Below are 23,716 nucleotides of genomic sequence, written 5' to 3'. Positions count from 1 at the left end.
AAAAAAACCCTACTCTGAAGATTATGTTAAACTAAAAGTAGATGACTGGTGGTGAAAGACTATTAGTACAGCTATGCAATATAACGTGTTATTGCTCAGTTTCTCAGACAGAGAAACAATTTTACTTTTGTCATTTTTCCTATAGGATATATTCTCTCATTCACTTCAATATGCAAGGCACTGCTATTACAATACCGCTCACATCATTGTGCTGCGCTGATTTTAAAGATGATTCCATAAGGTTTGCAAGGAAAAGGATTGTCTGAGAGAAAGCAGAATGAACCTCTGACATTTGAGGGTAAATGATAATCAGAAATTCACCTAACATACAGGTATCTAACAAAAAAACCCCTGGATTCAGATTCAAAGAGTGCAGTCCACATTGTTAATCCTCTTTTTGTTCTGATATTAAAAGGAAAGCTTATCTTACCTGGTAATGAACTCTCTGTGTAGTAGAAGTTACTGACTGTAGGTCCTAGCAGGAGGATGAAAGACACAGTGATGATGAAAATAAAATTACACCAACAAGAGTTGCTTGCAGTTCTACTGTCTGAAGTGGTTACGCAAACACAAACAATTTTACAGGTATTTCTCGCTGGTTTTAAGCATATGAAACAAACACCACTGAATAGTCATGGAAAGGTCACTTAAAGTTTAAATTTGTGTGCATTTTGTCAACAGAAAAAGTTTTAAAAATATAGAAATTATGTTAATGAATCTTTATATACCACAGACTTATTTGTTGCATGAAAACTATCTAAATTTAGAGTATCAGCAACAAAATGAAAGAAAAGATGACAAATCTATAATTATTTTTTCCCCAACTATTTCTGAGTAATTAATGCACTAAAGAAAATCACTGGCAGTTCTGCCTGGTTTAAGACAGCCTCATGGCAGGGAGATCATGTCCTGATAAATACCCTGGTATTTAGCAGGGTTCAGGAATCTAATTTATTTTAATAGACGTTTTGTCAAATAGTTTTATAGCTCATGACATAGCCTGCCACAAAGCCTGGTCTACAAACCACAGCTCGCCAGCTGGCATGCAGGTTGGCAGAGTGCAGAAAACCTTGGCGCCTCCATTCCCAGCTAACGGGTCTGAGCCCCATCAAACACACAAAAAAGTAGTACAAACCCTGCAAAAGGCTGGAGAAACACAGTTCCTCTACAACCACTATAGGTAAACTCAACCAGAACTTCTAGCTGTGCTTCCTCCAGGGCTGTACAACTACTTGCCTCCCAATACAAGCTATTAAGTTGCCCGAGCTCAGTATGAGATTGCATTTGTAAACTGCTAAGAACACCATCACAATTATTTTATTGTAATTTTCTATCACCGGATACTTTAAATATGCATCACCTTACAACATGGCTTTATGTCTGATAATAGCCACACCTTAAGTCTGAATGTTCAGAACTGCATTTGATGAAGGGGATCCTGACTGAAAAGCAAAAAAAGTGGAAGTCTGTGGTGAGATACTAAGGCCCATTCAGGCTGCAAGTGCAGTTCCAAAACCACAGGGAAGTCAGTGGCTCCCAAAATTGATCAGAGGGTTCACAGCTCCTATGTAAATTGGACTACCTATTTAGAAACCTACGTTAATGTCCTCACACTTGTAAATGTTGTTGAAAGACATAAGTAAAAGATTAAATAAAGTCAGAGACAGTATATGAATGAAGATCCATTAGTTTTATCATCAAAGACTTATGCAATGAAAATTATTCAGGTAATGGGGCATTTGGAGTCTCCATTTCCCAGACTTTATTGTAGAGTGAACTCTCATGAGGCAAGGTGTTCAAGACAATAAGAGCAACATTATTATTAGTTGCATGAGCATATATTTCTGTGTATTTCCAAATTTCTAGTTGATATTTGTACTGTTTATTGGTGTCTCAGATTGGTCCATTAGAGAATAACATTTGCATAATTAGACCCACTTGAAAACCACAATGTTTATCCTTACATAACACACTTTCTCATCAATAATTTATGCAATTCCAGCGAGGTATATGGAAAGTCCTGGTATTCCAATCCAATTCAAGGGAAAGTAAATACACCCATACATATCAACTCTGTTATCACTTAAAAGGGATCCATATGACTTTCCATTTCCTGTTTAGAAAATATTTTTCAGCGTCACTCCTGCTTTTATTATCATATCATTACTCTAAAGTTTCTTGTCAGTGGTAGGCAAATTGCAGCGCTCTTAACTTAGGGTTGTTGCAACTATTAGACCTCTGCACTCAGAACTGAAAGCAGCATAATATAGATTAATACGTGATACCTAAATTCACAAAAAACTCACCTCTTGTAGACGGTCAATGTACATACGACAGGTCTCCAAGTCACAGTCTCCTCGTACAACTATAATTCCTAAGGGAATGGCTGAAAAATAAAGAAAAGCGTCTTTAACTGAAGTCTCTTGAACTTATAGAAGACTTGCAATATACTTTGGACTTTATTTTAAATGTCCTCACAAAAGCTTTCTATTCTCTAAATCTTAACAGCTATTTAAAAACAGGAACATATTATTTATCATTCGTTTCATCCATTTATAATTATCAAAGCTAAAAAGATTCAGTCACATTGCGTACTTCATTGTCTGATGTTAACATCAATTATTAACTACAAAGAAAGGAACATACCCCAGGGCAAGTGTTTAGGGGCATACTCTCATACATTGAAATGAGAGTGATATTTCATTTTCAGAACTCCTGAAAGTGTACAAAAATGATTTAAAGTAATGAAAGTCACAGCCTGTTTTCAGAGAAAAAAGTCCTGCATAATGTTAGAGGTAACGCTGCTTTCAAATCAAACCAGACATTATCCCATCTACGCACAAAACTGACACAACCTCTCCATATTTTCTCACAGGGGAAAAAAAAGAGAAAAAGATAATTTTAAAAATACAGCAAAAAATGCCCTCAGATGAGGGCAGTGTTTTTAATAACAGGGGATTTTGGTTTCCACAGCCGATCTGCTACTATAGCCAAAAAAATATCCAAAACAAACCCACAAAAAGAACAAAAAAAGAAAAAAAAATTATACGTGAGTCTACAGGAAGGTACCCAGAGAGCTACCTACTAAGATCTCATTAAATAATAAGAAAACAAGTGAAAACACTTGAGTACCTGCTTTTCTAAAACTGAATCACTGAATGAAGTTCTTTTTTCACCCTGGAGGGTCTTTACTCAAACAATGGCTCAAAAAAGTAGAGGAGCAGCAGGAAAGATATTTAAGTCCTCAGATGGAATATTCCAGAAAGAGAGCAGAATATCAACTCATAAACAATTTTGGTAACTGGATAACAAGCAGCAATATAAAGTTACTGACATTTCCGAGATAAATAGGAAAAACAACTGTGCTGCAGCCCCTCCTGCCATTCAGAAGAAGTTGATTAAAAGGGAGAGATATTTATCCACTGAGAAGCTCTCCATTCTGATAAGAGAACAAGACAGCGCTAAAAGATAATGGTGAACATGGCTCATGTTTTTGTGGCCCAGCAAGGCTCAAAGCCCAGAGAGAAGCTCAGTGGTTTCAGAGAGGAGAGCAGGGGAGCACCGATGGCAGTCACAGTCGTTAACAGGCCTCAGAGGCCCGCACAGGGCGCTGGGGACACATCAGCAATGCTGCCAGCATCACACTCGGAAAGCAATCTGAACAGCAGAAGAGCTATGAACCCGGGTAAAGCAGAAACAGGGGAAAAAAGCTGGAAGGAGAAACAAGAACATAAAGAAGGGATAAGCAAGAAGACTAGGGAAGAAGGGAAGAGCTCGCACACCTCCCCAAGCAACACTGACACCCAAGAGTGATGCCAAACCGCCTCTGCATTTTCAGAAAGGCCAAAAGGCAACAGCACTCACTGCGACCTCCCAGGATTTTTCATTACAGAACAGAGACTGAGAGACAAGTGGCCAAAAGGAGGGTCAGTCACACGGTTCGCTTTACACGCGCCGATGCTCTGGGTTACAGACTGATTCTCTTTGCTTAGCGTTTATTATAGCTTAACCTGCTCTGACAGGAGACCCTTAAGCTCTTTGTAGAGAGTACTTAATGGCTATCTAGTTTCAATTCAGCAGATCCCTCTGCAGTCCTTACCAAAAGAAGTGTTTGTTAAATTCATTTATAGCACTAAAAAGCGAATTGCAGCAGACACAGCCACACCTCCAATAGCTACAGAGCACTAGGGAGCTACACCGCTGGCTCAGAAACTGTCACCACAGATTTTGCCTCTTCCATCAAATCCCTTTCTTCATAGAGGTGTATATGCACTCGACGGGGACCAAAGCTTTGACCTGCTGAAACAGCACAGCTAACAGAACTGAAATTTTAACTATCACCATTCCTGACAGACCAAAGGAGAAGGACCTACAGAGCATTTGGAATTCTAAAAAAATCCACCCAAATGTCCGAAATGAAAACAGTAACATAATATATAACTTAGCAGTGACATTGATGGGCCTCATGTAAAAAGGGAAGAAGTCAATTATGATTCATAGATTTAATTAAATTATGTCCCACCTATTCTTGACAATACTGGAATTCTGGGTTGGGTGACTTCATCCTTAAAAAGAAATGTGAAGCTTTTCCTCCCTGGAAATCCTGAATTAGCATGACCTATGGCTTTTAGGGTCAAAGGCTAGCTAAGGGATAAGGTGCAAGAGGGGAGTCTCAAAATGGCTCCATTCCACATGGTTCACACTCCTTTGAAAAACCTTTGAAGTCATTACTGGATAACACTACAGTATATGCCAAAGTGTTGCCTGCTAAAGGTTTTTTTTTGTTTGGGATTTTTTGTGGGTTTTTTTGTTGGTTTTGTTTAGGTTTTTTTGCAAGACCCATTTGGCTTTCAGAAAAGAAAATATTTCCAGCCCTCATTTTTATCATAAACTGCAGTAAAAACGCACAATGCACCACACAGCCAAGATATTCAAAGTGCTTCAACAATAGATGCTGTTTGAAAACAAAGGAAATCCATAATGATTAAGAATGGGGTTAAAACTATGGGGTTGTTGCTCATTCCAAATATAGGGCAATGCTGTGCAGTAGGGGCAAAATGAGTTGTTATGACAGATTAATTAAAGGCACGAAGTTAACACACATGGCATTCACTATCATTGTGGACATTTTCATCCAGGAATAAAGGGCTTCTACCTGTTCTGAACAGCCCCGTGTGGATGGGGATGTGGACAGAAAAGTGCTGTGGGGGACAGTGGTTACTAGATAGGCCAGACAAGAGATGGAAAGACAAAGGCTTATATTAAAAGCACAGGCACTGCAGAGCAATTTTCCCATTCACCCACACACTGCCCACTCCTGTGAATATATGGGTATATCCACACATGGGAATATGCCAAAAACGAAGGGATAGTCTCAGATCATGAGCCAAGCCACAGCATTCAAGTGCCAGACATTTTTCTCCCAAGGCGCCTGCTCTTCTGGCCGCTTGCATCCAGCCCCCAGTTTCTTTTCATCATTCAGGGAGTACAAAGGACTTTGTCCAGTGAGCTGCAGATACAACCTCTAACATTGTGGAGATGAGCAGCAGTGCAAGAACCCCCAGAGATGAGACAGGCAGACAGCTGCTTCATATTCTGAACCAGTACTGCAGAAAGCTTTTTGTTCCCAGCAACACTAACCAAAATCAAGCATCAGTGGGAGGAGGGTTTGGTAGATGCAGCAGTATAGCTAGCATGATGCTCTAATTAACTGCCAGATTAGTAGTGATTTCCAAAGTCCCCAGGAAATTAGCTGTGGAATTTATAAACGATGACTAAATCTTCTACCTATTAACTGCCCATTATGCTGAATACCTAAAGCTAGTGAATTCTTTAATAGTATTGAGGACACAAATAGAAGCCAGAATATACTGCACGTGGCACCATGAAGAAAAAATAAAATTCAATTAACTTCCCCATTTATTGTTATGAAAGGATTCAATCTGTGATCTAAACACCATGATTAACCTACTCAAATCCCAAACAAAACAGCCTTAAGACAGCTCATTAAGGTAGATGTGAATGCCAGGAAAACTCATTCTGAGTCTGACATACCTCAGGGGACCCGGAAGATTAGATATCGGGCTGTAAATGTTTAATGTAGCAAAGATTTATAAGAATGTCATTTTCCTGAGGGGTTTCCACTGGTATTAAAAACATAAAGGACCAAGTAAATTCTTGGGACAGAATTCTAAAATATTCAGACATTTATATTAAGAGGTTTGGCTTTCCCAGTATGGTTTTAATACAACTGAGTTTGTACAAAAGGATTTTCTTACCACACAAATCTAAGCCATGTGCTTCTTCAGATCCCTTTTGTTTATTATACTGACAAAACCTAAGCCTCCTTAGTTGCTAGTTTTCTTAACACTAGTGGTCTACTTTGAAAATCCTCACATGTCAGGAGATAAAACACAGACTAAACCAGATCACGTCTGAGAAAGCAGTCATCCCCTCCAGGCTCTCAGTGGCTTCTCCAATACCCTGCCACAAAAAGGAAGAAGTGGTCTAAGTAAATGAAGAGAGAAGTTGTCCCAAACACCACACAAAAAGGAACAGGTTGTAGAAAGAAAACTACAAAGAGCTCAGAACTGAAACTGGCAGAGAATGGGTATCGGGACTAAGAGCTGAAAGAAGAGGTCTGGCTGAACAATGAATAAGGACTTCTGCTTAAGAAAAAGAACAGGAATCTCAGCTGAGAGATCTGCAGAAACAGACTAAGACAGGCATGAAGGATGTGTGTGGGATGAGATAGCTGAAGGGGTCAAACAGGACTGAAAAGGTAAGAGGAAATCAAATCAGAAAAGAAAGGGAAAAAAAAAGAAAAAAGGAAATGACAAAAGTAGAATATGGACAGAAAAGTCTATACCAGAAAAACAAACTATAGCATGATTTTCTGGAAAGTCTGGAATGGAGCTTAATAGTCTTGTGTCTTCCCAGTCCTCTAGGGTAAACGTGTTTATTTCAATTTGGAATACTGTTCATCTCTTCTAGTTTAAAGGAGATGACAAACTTACAGGTGACAGTTGCCCCCACTAGCTCAAAAGGTAGAGAGCTGTGTTGAATGTAGATATGCCCCACATGGTGTCAAGTGAGGGTAGATTTAAATAAGGAAAAAATTCTTCACAATGAGGGTGGTGAGACACTGAAACAGGTTGCCCAGAGAAGCTGTGGATGTCCCATCTCTGGATGAGTTCAAGGTTAGGGGCTTTACGCAACATAATTTATTGGAAGATGTCCCTGCCCATGGCAGAGGAGTTGGAAGTAGACGATCTTTAACTTCCCACCCCAACCATTCTCTGATTCTATAGCTCAGTGATATGAAGTTTCAGTGGTTTGGATTTACTCCTTTCCCCAAACCCAGGCAATGACATACCCTGTTAAATAAATATTACTATGACTACAAAATCAAGAACTCAAAGTTAGAAAAAGCCAAGATTAAAATTGCCTGTTTAAGCATCTGTCTGTATGCATTGTACTATAGCCTTTAATTATCCAACCACATCCTGTTTGTTCTGTTGGACTCCTGTGTCTTTCTAATCTTTGCACATGTGGGTATTGGTGTCAGTCAAAGCGAGAAGTGTAATTCACTGTGCTGTCTGGACAAAGCCCGCAAGGTCTCATCCATCAGAAGGCAAAAAGAGATATTCCCTTTGACATAAGCAATGCCTTTGGAAACTTCCTGTTTGTTTTTGTCATTTCTGTTGAAGTTACAAACATTTATCAGTGGTTTGTATCTGTATACACCAGCATGAAAATCTGGGAGTTCACTGGCAATGGAGTTCCCAATATTTAACTCACTACTGACTTCCAACCTTCCTGATTTTGTCTTGCTGGGTGACTTTAAGCAACCCATTCAGCCATCCCATTTTCAGATCTTCCTAAATCACTGTGACAGATATGCATGTATTAGCTAACATCTACACAACACATACTGAGAAAACAAAGCAAAGCAGTGACTTTTAAGCAGAGTGAAATTTAATAGACAGTCTGTACATAATGCTGCCTTTTACAGAGCATCTACAGATAAGCCATCACGTCCCCTAAAAGACCTCCTGACAAATAAATGGTCATTAGTGTTTCCTTTACAGGATGGAAGAGAAGTCTTGTAGGTACCCAACTCAGCTCACCTAAATCTGTCCAGATCAAAGTCACTTCCCAGCATGAATACATTTTCTTCAGCAGCCGATCTCCCTTGTACTGATTCCATCTGCTAAAATTCAGGTTTCCCTCATCATACCACCTAGAAGGAGGTACTCTGCTGTCCTCTGCCCTTTACATTATGGATATTCAGGATGTAAATACCAAGTCATCAGTATTGACCTTTTCTTATGTAGCTATACATAAGAATAGTCTCCAAATTAACCCCACCTACCATATCCCTGAGCTTTAAAGAGTCAGAATACATTCCACAGATCAAGGGTTCTCAAACTGTGGTAAGTGCATCACTGGTATGAGGAAGCTACAGTATTCAAGAGGACAGAAGGAACAGCTGCCTCTATGTAAAAGACAGTGTGAGAGACCTGGAGCCATTAGAGAGCTCAGAGTTATTTCTGATACTGCCACCACTGCGAGTCAGGTATGATTTCTCCTTAATCTTAGTGGTATCAAGCAAACCAAGATTGTTCTCCATGGGTAGTGCATAGAAAACGACAAGTTAAGGGCAATAAGAGCTGATTTATTCTATTAAAAAACACAATATGGACTGTTACAGCTGAAGGTGAGCTATTCACCACTCCATCTCCATGGTACAAATCTATCGCAGTGCTGTCAGGAAAGACTAAGAAGGGTTGAAGATCACTTGGTCACTAACTAGTTTATGGTTGGGTATTTTATTTTATATTTGTTAACATCATTGGTTTCTGTGTATACCTCCATTGTCAGAAACTTCTTAGTAACACTGGAAAGGGGAAAACAGGGTGTCAAACAGAAAGATTTTGCTATTTTAAAAATAACTCAGTTGTTTCCCCACAATGCTGCTTTAGATCACACTGCCCTGCAATAACGGGAATTCAGAGGGTACAGAAGATATGCAGGCAAGAGAGACAGAATTAAGTTCTGTCCATCTAGAAACATCAGTCCAACTGACTTTTTGAATATGATAGTATTGGTTATGGTCATGTAATGTACAGCTATCATGTTGGGCAGAAGGTGGTGAAGCTGGTGACTAGGCTGACAAGTTCTTGGGGTGTGTATAGGGATGTGTTAGAGAAGACAACCACATTTGCAGCAAAGAACATTACATCATAACTAAAATGCCAACATATATCCTGTTCTTAAAGGAGCGCATGGAAGCCTTCACCCCTCCCCACTGAAGGATCAATAAGTGTCCTCTGTACCATCATCAATCATCCCACAGACAATACCGAGACACTGACAGAAGAAAGAATGAAGGAGAACAGAAGGAGCATGCAGAGGGAAGAAACGGACAATTCAGAAACAGCATCTTGGTTAAATGCCAGCAGCAGTGACAAGAAAAGTAGAAAGCAACAGAAGGAGAATGGGCTAAAGAACAGTCATGCCCTTCACAGGACAATATGACATTCTTTAATTGCTCAGGAGGCTTTCAAAATGAGGTGTCTACCTCCAGCAGAGTGAAGATTAATCTTCATGGAACATTTTGTATGACAAGCTGTTATGTATCGGGAAGTGCACTTTTAGGTGAAATAGTTGATAGAATCAAATCAGTATTTCAAGCAAACAAGGGCAGTGAAATGTATTTACTGTCAGTTAAAACAATCCAGATTATTACACTGATGTCAGAGCTTTCAAAACTCTGTTACAGAGACGTGCAACAGGCAAAAACCATAATAGCTTCTTTGCTATTTTTCCTTCAAGGATAACTTGTTCTTAACTGGGTTCCTTTTCCTGTTCAGATTGCTGTGAGATTTTGGTTTCACTTTCCAGCTATTGAGGAAGTTAAAAGTGCTTTTAATCCTTGTGGGCAGGGAACAGATTAAGAATACTATTCTGGAGTTAATATATACATAATCTGCCAAAGCCTGGACAGATATGTAAACTGAGCCTCTTGCAAGCATCTAGTGAGACATTCACGTACCCAAGAGCTACAGTTGTGCTGAAGGAAGCAAACACCACATACAGTAACAGCTCTTGTAGAAACAAGGCCCAATACAAGTGCTCTTGTATTTTGCTAGTGCACAAACATTATCTGCATTTAAATTTTAAATTCAGACTGACAGTTTCTGTTATTCACTTGCCACAGAAATGTATTTATTTCCACTCCCCACCATAATTACTTTGTTTGGTAAAGAAAGAAGTTGCTTCTCCCTCAGCACTTCCCTCCTCCCCCTTTAGTCTAGTAACTTTCAGTAGCAATGCTCCGTGAAATCATTTGCTGATGAGGACATAGATAGCATGCTTATTTCATATAAGCATTTAGCATATGATAGAGCCAGGCAGGCACCAATCCATGGAAAACCATTTGAAATGTATCCAACTAGCTATGTCAGAAATGCAATTTAAAAGGCTATCTGCTCCTCTTAAAAGGAAGATTTATGTGATTTTCCAACTCCCTTCCTCATAAAAACTTAAATTATGTAGTCCTCTAGTAGAGCTTGATTACTGGCTATGACTCCATTTCCAGAAGAGAGGCAAGCACCTTGCAGTAAGTCACAAGAAAACTCTGCCATCAGTGAACCAGAGGGATTTTCCATTTCTTACTTCACGGAAATCAAGTTGCTGGGTAGAATATTTAATACAGTTTGGTTTCAGACTGTTTAAAGAGCACTTCTCTTCCTGTACATAATTTTCTTCATGTAATCAGAATCATCCAGAAGTCCTGAAATCAGAATCAGAGTCCTGAAAACTAAAGGCTGGACAATTCTCATAGCAGATAGTTCTGTTGTATGTCTAGAGAAGTAGGCTGTGTATGCTGTAAGTTATATGTCCTTACGCAAGACATTCCTAATAACTGCAAAGAGTAAAGTGAGGTATCTTTCCTGATTTATTTTAGGTTCATGAGGATATTATATGCTTTCTCATGTTTTTATGTAAAAACAGTAATGCACAAGCATTACTGACACAGCTAAAGGAGGACAGATAGGAAAAACAACTTCATGAAAAATGTTTGAGGAAAATACTCCAGTCCATCTGTGTTATATTACCAACCTAGCCATGCACTAACTTGGAAGACAGACAAAATGGTCTTACTGCAAATGACCTGCCAATGCCCAAAAGCAATCATTTTAACTCTTGATGGATAAACATCTACTTTTTGAATTAAAACATCTTAAGCACGTATCCAGCAAGTGACCAAATGTGTGTGAAATCTAAAACCAAATCTCAGAGGTGCTAGATCGTTTTCCAGCATCTTTTATAACATTATCATTATGGTATTTTACAGGTCGCAAATAACAAATACGTGTTTGCAACTGCAGTGACAACAATGTAAGAAATATATTTTGTGTCAGAACACATAAATGGCTCTTAAGGGCTGCATAATATATACTAAATACACACAAAATCTACGTCCATGGTGAGGATAGACAAGGATAGTTCTCCTCAGATGGGAAACCATAGGAAGAACCATAAAATGAACCAGACTGTTTCTAACAGATTTAGATAAATGTGGGTTCAGTATGGCCTGAAGTCTACTCAAGGTCAAATTCAATTTAAACTTGAAGCAAGTTTTTTTCCAGTGAGCCATAATCCTCATCTTGTTAAAAGTCTTCTCGTCCAGTGATGAAGGCTTTGATCACTTTCACTATGACCAAAATCCACTAACAGAAACTTCAGAAAAAGGCTGTCAGGACCTATATTAAAATTTAAGCCATTTCAGTTCTTTTGCTGGAAGGCAAGCTGGTGAACTGGGAGAATAAGGAGGGGTGGGACTAGAGGAGTGAGAGTGAAACAGTTTAACTATCTTCCAACAGTAAGATAAGCAAACCAATTAAAAGGATTGTCATCCTGTAATTACCAGAGCGCTCTGTATTACAGAGGGAGCTGAAGCTTTGTTGCACAACAAACAGTCATGCTTGTAATTTAATATGAATAATGAGCCAGATGCACGAACAAGACTATTAAACTGCTATCACAAGCAGCCGTGTCCCTCATTGATTAATGACTCCGTGTGTCACCAAGGAAAGGAACTCCATTTTTAAGTGTGGATTATCATCAATGTTGCCAAAGCAACCACTATCTGCTTTTGACTTACCCCTGAATGTGGCAATTAAACTATTACAAGAGGAAACAAAACAGTGATTATTCTCTTATGTGGAAAACTGAAGACTGTTAAAGAATAAGGGACTGTGGAAGTCAGATTTTTTTCCCCAAGATAAACACACCTGTGCAAGAACCATGCACAAGGTCAGAGCACACTCTCAATACAAAACTTATCATGGTCCCCCACTCAGTTTCAAATTTGATGTTAATCATAAAGTCTGGAATAGTTTCATACACTAGTAGAAACCGAGCAGAACCAATGGAAATACATGAATAAAAGAAAAACACCAACAGGTGTAAACCCCACTTATTTTACAGTAAATAAAATCAACTTGCAGAAAGCATTGTTAAGAAAACAGGTGAATTCTATACATATGATCTTTGCAGAAAGAGTGTTTATATAGAAAGAATATGTATGTGCATATACACAGACAGATGAACATGCACTCCGTAAGACTCATTCAAAATCTATGCCTGGCCCTGTAATTGGGTGGTTATTTGTTGTTCTGGTGTGGTGGTGGTGTTTTTTGTTTGTTTGTTTGTTTTTTTGTTAATGCAAGATTTGTACAGAATGTTCTACCAAAAGCAGCTACAGCATGGCTCCTTCCAACTTACAAGCTTCTCGGAGTTTTTCCTTGTCGTAGTGTAGCCCCTCATACTCTTGTAAATTAATCCTGTTCACTCTGATCCGCAGGCGATCTGGGATGGAATGAGGACTGCAAAAAAAGAAGAAAGCTTCTTAGACAAAGCATTCCATGGAAGAGCAAAATGAAAACAGGATATGAAGTGATTTTAATCTTCTCTGAAAGAAGCAAGCCTCTTCAAAACTAGACCAACTCCTCACAGGCTCATCACTGCATTTAAAATTATGACTACCCACTGCATAACAACATAGACATTACACCTTAAATGATAAGCAAAATCAAGAATCTCATTTGCTGGCTGTGTGGTCTGGAATTTCAAAGGTTTTTGAGTTCCCTAATCTCTACATAGCTAACCCTCACCCCTCCCCTCAGCAGTTTGCCTTTTTTTTTTTTTTTTTTTTTTTCTTTAATTCCTAGGGCCCTACTACAGCCAGCAGATCTGCCAAGCTGTGGTTCAAGACACAGATGCTTTCTTAGGAATCTTTCTCTCAGACCCACCATTCCTCTGCCCATGGGAGCATCCCCCGTCATTCCTGGAGGGCCCTCATTCCATCTCTATTCTAGGAAACAGGCAACACAAATGCAGTTGAGAACTAGATTTCCAAAACAGTGAGTCAAATACGCAGAACCCAGGAGGACTTTCAAAAGCAAGCAGCAGTACAGGAACCTCATTTCTACAGATTTCAGTCAGATTTGAATACCTCAGCTGTCTATACGATTTTGAAACACTCAGTGGGTCCCTATTCAGAAATTTAAGTGTCCGTATATCGATAGAAAGTTGTCCTGAAAAGCTTTGTTTCAATTTCATGCTGGTTTCCACCTCACCATAATCTGTTACTTGATTTTTTAAGTTTAGTTGAATGCTATGTAAATTAAACTTGGCCACATTTGCATTTTCCACCTTTAAAGAAAGATGGATAACCTGTGTATTATAAAGCACATAACAAATGTCTGTCCTACAGGTACTGGCCCCTGGGGTCAGTTAAAAGTAGATAAATTCTTCATTTTGTGCCTCCATCAAAAGACCATCTATCTTCTCTGTTTTTATCTAGTTAGTAACAGAACTCCGCCAGTGGTATTATTGCCAAATACACACATGTATTTAACTTTTACAGTGCCTTGTAAAAGTTAAAATAATGTGTGCTATCATAAATATACAGGTTTTCTTCTTTCTTTGTCTCAATTTTAAGATCTTTGACCTACAGCATTTGCACTGCTAGTGCAGTACAAGCCACATCTCACAAATGTAAACTTTTTTTTTTCTTTTTAAACAAGTGAGTAATTTTCTTGGCTAGAAAATACTGCAGACCTAACAAAACATACGGTTTGTGGCCATCTCTTGGTAGAGCCACTGGGATGCAATTAGCAATTATTTCAGTGTTAGCTTATTGCATGCTTTCTCTCTGTTAGTATAAACAGCTCTGTCGCATCTGAGCAGATGAAAATAAAGTCCCAGTTAAAAAAAAAAAAAGTTCTACCGGCACAAGTACTTTTTGCCTAAAAAGTGATAAAGGATAATGAATTGAGGGTACCTCCAAAACTGGAGTGCAAGACAACAGGCTAGAAGGAGCTGCACTGAAGAAATTCACGTTCTGTACAGGAGTTTCTATATTAGTACTGAAAATGAGCCCACCATACATGAAGAAAACTTAGAAGAAATCATAAATGCTAAATAGCGGCAGCAAGACTGACACATTCAGAAGCACATAGGCTACCCAGTATTTTCCCTGTGCTGCCTGACAGGGATTATCATGTCAAGTGCCCCAAGGTATCAGCAAACTGCCCATATTTAAGATAAGCTTTTGCAGTTTCATGTTAAAACACCTGGGATGGTAAGTGCCAGCACAGCTTCAGGAGACAGCTTTCTAACCCAGGAGCCATTACATCATCCTACAGCACAGCACTCTCCACCTGCAGGCTCACCAGCCCAGAGAAGATGAGTGCCTACAAATAGAAAGGAAAGGTGCATAGATGGAACAAGAAAATGATTGCACTGAGTCTGACACTCTTTTCTTCCTTTCTTTTATTTTTAAAACAAGTTTAAATGTCACATCACTGCTGAGAAATGAACACAGTCTGAGGAACTATGCTCTCTTCCAAATTCTATGGAATGCAAGTTTCAAAAGTGAAAATCATAGATTTAATTTTCAGACAAGAACAGATAAAAGAATGTTAGTCAGAAAACATAGGAATTGACTGCATAGTCTTTGTCTGGGGACAGAAAAGAAATAATTCACTGCATGTAGTGGAGTTCATGAAAATGACAGGCTGACAGCTCTGAAAAGTGAAGTCTTTTGTGCACTGGCACTATACTGGAAGTAACGATGTTGCTTTCCCCATAATGTTCTGCCCACCGCACATTATGAAGGTAGCTCAGTCTTCCAGCTGATCAATTCACAGCCTGGGTATTGTTGGTAGGTGTCAGGGAGGGACCGCTTGTGAATTACCTCTACTTCTTTGAGCTCAGCTGGGTAGAAAAGGGATGGGGACACCGGAGATTTCAGTGACCTGTTTTTATTGTAAGACTCAATCACGCTACAAAGACAGCCATCCTCGCTATGCACAGAATTAAGCCCAGTGTAAACCAAGACCAAAAAACTGTCGCAAACTGTTGCTTCTCCTGAAACCAGAACCAAATCTGTACTGTTGTGTTGAAATCTTTGAGCAACCAAGAAAGAACTCTATAAAAGGTACGCTTTCCAATTCCCAGTTAAAAATGACTACTTTACCAAAAGCTGATAGTCCTGTGCAGGAATTACTCAGCCCAGCACAAGGGATTTTGCCCGTCAAACCAGAACCACACACCACAGCCTCCCCCCTACTTGCTCTTTTCCATTTCTTCCTTGCTACAGAGGTCATCCATGCGTGATATCCAGACCTTTCCTTCCACTCTGTGACCCTGTGCTTTGGTGCCCAGTGCTGCTCTCCATACCAAGGAAAAACAGTTTAGTGCAGGAACTTTGCATCGTCTTGAGGTAAAAAAATTAAGATCACTGACTCCTTTTTCACCTTGATTTGTCCCTTTAGATCTTTCAGAGCAGATATCCAAGTGATACTTGTCTTTCAACCACCCCTTGCATCCCGTCAGTTTGAGTCCCCCAGCAACCTACTGATGTCCTTTTACCATAAGAGATTAATTTGTTTATGTAGTTTTGTAGCTCTGCACTGTCTGTGCAGAATTTACTACAGCTATAAGGTCATTAATACATCTCATTCACAATTTTGCCTCCTTTCCTTCCACACACTGACCTTTCTCATGTTCCTTAGAGCATAGCAGGACAGGAGCATGCCTGACACAGGCAACTGGAGACAAGCTATGCTCTATTGTGGGAAATACTGGGGACAGGACAGGTAACCCTCTCCCCAGCTTCCATGTCTCCCTGTGAGCTTGTCTCAGTCATGCAATTGTTTCCACTTCCAGCTGTTGAGGTGAAACAACTCCAGCAAGTCTGGGATCACTAAAAAAAAATGGTTAATGAATTATTATTTTGTCTGATCCAGAACAATCATCATTGAATCAGAGGTGATTTTAAAAGCTGCTGTTTCAAGCTTCCTATTCAGTACTTATACATAACTATTGTGTTTGAGTTTTCAGAAATGATTTCTATGGTACCTGGTTTAGATAAGAAGAAAAAAAAAAAAAAAAGGAGCGAACTAACCATGTACACACATCTAATCTATGACAGAGACAATTCAACAGGAGTCTTCAGCCCAAAATTAAATCACTTATTCCCAATGCCATCCACCCATTCCTCCCCAAAGCTACCTTCTTTAGGTTAAAAGTTACATTTTCACTAACAGTACGGTAATTTTCTGTGTTGTTTTTTTCCCTCCAGAGACCCACGAAGATTTTTTTTACTTGTAGCTGAAAACATCTGAAAACATTTGGATGATTGTCTGAATACTTATTATTACAAATAATTCTAATAACTGTCTGTATTACCTACAAAGATTTTTTGAAATTATCATCCAGACCCAAGAGTTTTTAGTTCTCTGGGAAGATAACAAGGAAAATCAGCAGCACTATCTTCTTTTTATAGTGCTTTGCTCATAACAACTCATTTGAGATAAAAATCATAGAATGTTTTGGGTTGGAAGGGACCTTAAAGATCATCGAGTTCCAGCGACCCTGACGTAAGCAGGGACACCTTACACTAGAACAGGTTGCTCAGAGCCCCATCCAACATGGCTTTGAAGCTTGGAACACTTCTAGGGATGGGGCGTCCACAGCTTCTCTGGGCAACCTGTTCAGTGCCTCACCACCCTCACTGTGAAGAATTTCTTCCTAATAGCTAATCTAAACCTACCCCCTTTCAGCTGAAAGCCGTTTCTCCTTGTCCCATCACTACAAGCCCTTGGGCAAAGTCCCTCTCCAGCTTTCTTGTAGGCCCCCTTGAGCTACTGGAAGCCTGCCATAAGGGCTCCCCAGAGCCTTCCCTTCTCCAGGCTGAACAACCCCAACCCTCTCAGCCTGCCTTCACAGGGGAGGTGCTCCAGCCCTCTGATCACCTTTGTGGCCCTCCTCTGGGCTCACTCCAACAGCTCCATGTCCTTCTTCTGTCGGGTGCCCCAGAGCTGAACGCAGTGCTACAGGTGGGGTCTCTTGCGAGCTGAATAGAAGGGGGGAGTCACCTCCCTTGACCTGCTGGCCAGGTTTCTTTTGATGCAGCCCAGGATACACTTGGCCTTCTGGGCTGCAAATACACACTGCCAGGTCATGTTGAGCTTCTCATCCACTAACACTCCCAGGTGATTCTCCTCAGGGCTGCTTTCAATCCATTCTCTGTGCAGCCTTGGCCTTGGGATTGCTCCAGCCTGTGTGCAGGACCCTGCACTTGGCCTTGTTGAACTTCATGAGGTTTGCAAGGGCCCCCCTCTCAAGCCTGTCAAGGTCCCTCTGGATGGCATCCCTTTCCTCCAGCATGTTGACTGCACCACACAGCTTGGTGCTGTCAGGAAAGTCACCAAGGATGCACTTAATCCCAGCGTCCATGCCTCTGACAAAAATGTTAAGCAGTAATAGTCGCAGTACTAACCCCAGAGGATCACCATGCATCACAGGTCCCCACCTGGACATTGAGCCACTGACTGCAACTCTTTGAGTGCCACTATCCAACCAATTCCTATCCACCAACTGTTTATCCATCAAACCTCTGTCTCTCCAATATAGATAAAAGGATGTTGCATGGAACAGCATCAAATGCTTTGCACTGGGTAGATGATGTCAGTTGTTCTTCCCTTAGCCACAAACACTGTCAATGCCATAGTAGAAGGATGCTGCCATGTTTGTCAGGCAGAAGTTGCCCTTAGCAAAGCCATGGGGGCTGTCACCAATCACCTCATTTTCCATGTACTTAGCATAGTTTCCAGGTGGATCTGCTTCATGATCTTGCTGGACACAGAAGTGATTGGCCTGTAGTTTGCCAGACCTTCCTTTTTTCCCCTTTTAAAAAATGGGATTTATGTTTCCCCTTTTGGAGTCAGTGGGAACTTCACTGGACTGCCACAGTTTCTCAAATACTATGGACATCTACCAGTTCCCTCAGGACCTGCAGATGCACCTCATCAGGTCACATGGACTTGTGCACCTTCAGGTTCCTTAGATCAGGGGTCCTCAAACTACAGCCCATGGGCCAGATACGGCCCCCCATCGCCCCCTGGTATTTACAGAACACCTCCCACCCCCCGCCAGGGGTTTGGGGGGGGGGGGGGGGGGGGGAGCAAGCAGCCACAGTCCTGCCACTTAATCTATGCGCCGGCCCCCTGTTTAAAAAGTTTGAGGACCCCTGCCTTAGATGGTGTTGAACCTGATCTTCTACAGCAGGTGGTTCTTCATTATCCCAGCACTGCTGCTGCCTTCTGTGACTTTGGCAGCATGGCTGGAATGCTTGCTAGTAAAGACTGAAGCAAAAAAGTCATTTAGTACCTCAACCTTCTCTATATCCTGAGCAACCAGGTCTCCCATTCCCTTCTAGAGAGGGCTCACATTTTCGCTAGTCTTCCCTTTATCACTGATGTACCTATAGAAGCTTTCCTTGTTGCCCTTGATGTCCCTGGCCAGATTTAATTCTATCAGGGCTTTAGCTTTCTTAACCTGATCCCCAGCTGCTTGGAAAAATTCTCTGTAATCCTCTCAGGGTACCTGTCCTTGCTTCTGCCCTCTCTAGGCTTCCTTTTTGTGTTTGAATTTGTCCAGGAGCTCCTTGTTCATCCATGCAGGCCTCCTGGTAGTTTTGCCTGACGACTTCTTTGTTGGGACATGTCACTCCTGAGCTTTGAAGAGGTGATCCTTGAATATTAGCCATCTTTCTTGGGCCCCCCTTCCCCCCAGGGCTTTATTCCATGGTACTCTACCAAGCAGATGCCTTAAGAGGCCAAAGCCTTCTCTCCTGAAGTCCAGGGCAGTGAGCTTGTTCTGCACCCTCTTTGCTGCCCTGAGGATCTTGAACTCCACCATTTCACGGTCACTGCAGCCAAGGTTGCCCTTGAGCTTCACATTATCCACCAGCCCCTCTTTGTTGGTCAGAACAAGGTCCAGCTTAGTACCTCTCCTGATCTGCTCCTCTATCACTTGGAGAAGGAAGGTATCATCAACCTATTCCAGGAGCCTCCTGGACTGCTTATGCCCTGCTGTGTTGTCCCCCCAGCAGGTATCAGAGTGGTTCAAGTCCCTCATGAGGACCAGAGATTGTGAACATGACACTGCTCCTACCTGCCTATAGAGGGCCTCATCTACTCGGGTCTTCCCAGCCAGGTGGCCTGTAGCAGACCCCCACTGTAATGTCACCTGTCCCTACCCTCCCTTTAATCCTGACCCATAGCTCTCAGTTGGCTCCTTAATCATCCCCAGGTGGAGCTCCATGCAGTCCAGCTGGTCAGTGACACAGAGGGCAACACCCCTTACTTGTCTCCCCTGCCTGTCCTTCCTAAAGAGACTGTATCCTTCCATTCTAACACTCCAGTCAAAGGAGCCATCCCACCATGTCTCCGTGATGCCCATAAGATCACAGCCCTGTAGGTGTGTGCACGTCTCTCTGACTTCTCTTGTTTATTTGCCATGCTAAATGCATTTGCCTATGCGCATTTAAGCTGGGCCCCTGATGAAGTTGACCTGCTGTCTGGAGGGGCTGGAATTCTTTTGGGCTGCTCTTCAGGTGCTCTCCTGCTGACCTGTGATCCCTTCTCCAGGGTCTGGGCATCTCTTGCTGGCACTGGCATCAAACTGGTAGGAGTGGGATGGATTGAGGTTCCTCTCCCCCAGCACCTTTAGTTTAAAGCCCTCTTTCACCAGCTTGGCAAGCCTATAACCAAAGATGCTCTTCCCCTTCTGACTGATGTACCCCATCAGCCCCCAGCAGAACAGGTTTCTTGAGGTGAGTCCCATGGTCTAAGTAGCCAAATTACTAGGAAAGCTGTGTAAAAGCAGTTTTCATAAGGCTTTTTGCTTCTCAGTTTCTAAGCACTAGTTCAAGCATGAGCTTTCTTGGCAACCATTATTAATGAATTAGTGGTAGATTTATGTCCCACCACACAACTGACCTCATTTAAAAGACACCATTGCAATGGATAATCTGGATATCTCACAAAAAGGGGAGACGAAAGAAAGAAGACAGAACTTCTCCAAGTGTATGTTTGGATGTTTGGAGCCTTTATGTCAAGGTGAAGGGATGGTCATGTTGACCCTGTAATTCAGTACTCAAGAAGACCTGCAAAAAAAGGGTAGGGGACTGATGTTAAGCCTCATGCCAACATCTGCCAATACTTGGTTAATTGCCATCCATCCCCCTGCCATCTCCCTGTGAGAACAGGATAGTGTTTGGATGCTGAGGGGGGAGACAGACAACACTGACTTCTGTAGCTTTGTTGACTCACTACCTAATGCCATGTAAGAAAGAAAAATGTGCACCTTCTCTTTACAAATGCTATTTCCTGGCTTGAAGCCAATGGCAACCTATTGCATCTGCAGCATCACCTTCTTGAGTTAAATTAGTCCTTTAACCTGAAAAGAAGTGAGCAAGCCCTTTTTATTTCCTTGGAACTGAAGGATGAAAAAGGAGCTAAAATCAACAGTAAATCTAATTTTTTATTTATTTTTTTGCTCCAGGATCCACACACATATTCTCCATAAACCACCTTTTAACTATAAAACATGTAAAAGCATACTTCTCATGCTTTTGTAAAAAGTAAATTTTTTTGACGCATCACTGCGCTGCATATCTCTGAATTTAATTCTGTGGAAAAAACAAGCACACCACTGTAGATGTAATGTATTACCTAAGGAGAAACGGTCCTTTCCAGGTTAAGTGTGGAAAAGAAATCAGCTGGCCCTTGCCAGAGTTTCCTGTTCATCCCCTTTCTATAAAGACAGGGTACCACTACTACACAAGCAAGCTGTGTGTGCGAAAACATGCAACTGGAAAGAAACAGAGCCTGGAATTTTGTCCATTTGAAAAGTTTAGCAATCTTAGTCATAAAAATGTAACCTTGAAAACAGCAGCTTTCTATTGAAAATGAACTTTTATCAGAAATAGGAATGATAAAAGGTCCTTTCTACAGGGTAGAGATTTTATGTACCTAGCTAAGTCCAGTCACAGGTAATATATTCATAACTCAAATACATATATATGTATACACATATACACACACACACCCCTCTAAATGTGTATATATATACACAAAAAACATTTATTCAGTGACTGAAGTTTGGTGGGTTTGTTCATGATTTGTTTGCAAATACTCTGCTCTGTCAGAATACAATTGTTGGCTGATATTATGTCTCACTAAATTTTATTACCTATTCAATATAGGTTTGGCTCTAAAATTCACTATGTGAATATTCATTCCTTGTGCTGTCAGACTGGTAATTGACACCACGGGATACCATCCTCATCACCCAACTAATTAACTAATTCACTCACAGAACTCATGAGCTCCGTATACAGCTCTAATGCAGCTGACCAAAACACTTCCACTATAAATACCTTTGTAGTCTTCACAGATACTGTATAATAATCCATATTATTACACAAATTGCACAATTTATCTTGCTCAAAGTCAGCGCATTCAGAAACCACAAAGATTAAGTACATAATGTAATAATAGGGCTATGAATATATAGGCTATAATAAGGCAATGAATGTCACTGAAAGCAAATATCAGTACAGTATTAATAGAAATGGATGTTTCCAAATACTGCATAAAACAACTTGCTCAACTGTAAGGAGAGGAAGAAAAGCTTTCCGGACAGAGCAGCAGACAATTTACAAATAAATTTGGATATATTGTTGCACTGCAATTCAACCTAAAATATTTACATTTCTTACACCTATTATGTTTTAAAATGGTGTATTACATAGTCAATTATAAGTAGTTTAAAGTTGCGAATGCCTTCCATTACCTTCTAAAGAACACCCCCCGCCCCAAAAAAAAACCCCACACCAAAAAACACACAACCAAACAACCCCAAAACCTAAAAACACAGAGCTTTGACCAGAAAAAAAATAAATGAGAAGGGATTTTTTTTTTTAAATCCTTCATTGCACCACTTGTGTTTCAAACCCACAGAGGCCAAGTCACACATAGCTACTCTGAGACTACCAGCAGAACCTGATCTACTTCCATTCACCCAGAAAACACACTCAGCTTTTGATGAAGCTCTGACTTCCTGCTCTCACCCCTATTAATCACCCAGCAACAGGCAAAGGGATGCCAGCCAACTCACTTGGAGCACAGCTGGTTTTCCTAAGAACACTGCTCCTTCCTCCAGTCCTGCCTCACCAGGAAAGAAAACAGCTGGAGCGAGCTTGGCTCCTGCCCAATCTTGGCACTCCTGCGCAGCAAGCTGGTAACACTTCTGCCATGCCACCAAGTTGATTCAACTGGGAAGACAGACTTGTAAATTATACAAGCCCTAATCCCTATATCAATTATTTATGAACCCTGTGAACCATTTCTTATGCTTTGTGTCTGCATAGAGAGAGGAAATAATAATAAACAGTCCAACAGCTCTACCGAATCCAGCGACAAATTTCTGATAGTTCTTCCAAAATACAGCCCACACCAGCCTACACACAGATTTTAATGATTCAGTAAACAGAAAATAAAATCTTCTACTGCCCCGCCCTTGCAAAAAATAAACTTTAAAATAAAAATAAAAACACACCACACTTCTCTGGGGCTTGTTTGCAGTTACAGATTAATGAATGACCTATCTCTTAGAGAAGAAATAAACATACAAATTCAATTAAATGTTCCAGTGTTTAGAACAATTGGAAAAAGGAAAGCAGCAGCCAGAGGAGAATTTACCTTACTTTTGAGATTGCACTAGCAGAGCTTGGAAAGGATACATTAAAAATGAGTGTATTTTTGACAGCATATATCTACTTAAAACATAACAACTGCCACAACAGGGCAGAATCATCCAGCCTGTTCTGCCAGACAAATTTCAGTGCTCCAAAAAAGTTTGCTGCTATTTTAAGGCAAAGCTCTTGCTAAGCTCCTTATCTAAAAAAATACCCCTAAAAATATAAGCTCCACCATATATGGTTTTTTTCTCCATTTGAAAAGTGTTATCCCAGATAAGCCAAGTTAACACAACTGTACTAAACCCTTTTGCACTTTCTTACCTCACACTTGCTTGAGCATTTTGCTGTATAAAGGCTAGACCCACGCCCACATTCAAACACATGCCAAAGTGCCAGGTAGAACCCTGGTCTTCACTTTATTTCTCCTTTCCCATAATAGCTGTAGTTCTCTCACACTTCATACTTCCAAGCATAGCAATTCTTCGATAGTAATGATCCCACTAAACAGAAGTCCACATGCTAAACAGTAAAAATTGACACTCAATTCGTTATAATGCATGTAATGGAGTAAAGGGAGAAGATATTTAT

At 40.7% G+C, this 23,716-nt stretch overlaps 1 protein-coding gene across 6 annotated transcripts in view; it reads right to left on the bottom strand.

Annotated features, from left to right (window-relative positions):
• Window positions 1-23,716, bottom strand: part of DGKI (diacylglycerol kinase iota) — a 233,888-nt gene that overhangs the window by 70,015 nt on the left and 140,157 nt on the right. For all 6 annotated transcript variants that reach the window (XM_055808931.1, XM_055808932.1, XM_055808933.1 and 3 more), the window contains 3 exons: window positions 12,796-12,896; window positions 2,307-2,386; window positions 431-475 (listed from right to left, as the gene is read on the bottom strand). In XM_055808931.1, the coding sequence (XP_055664906.1) occupies window positions 431-475; window positions 2,307-2,386; window positions 12,796-12,896 (226 nt within the window). The remainder of the gene's footprint in view (window positions 1-430; window positions 476-2,306; window positions 2,387-12,795; window positions 12,897-23,716) is intronic.

The sequence above is a fragment of the Falco peregrinus genome, chromosome 6, assembly GCF_023634155.1.
Source record: "Falco peregrinus isolate bFalPer1 chromosome 6, bFalPer1.pri, whole genome shotgun sequence".
NCBI classification, from domain to species: Eukaryota; Metazoa; Chordata; class Aves; order Falconiformes; family Falconidae; genus Falco; species Falco peregrinus.
The sequence above is the reverse complement of the archived record's forward strand: the minus strand, read 5'-3'. Positions and strand labels throughout refer to the sequence as shown.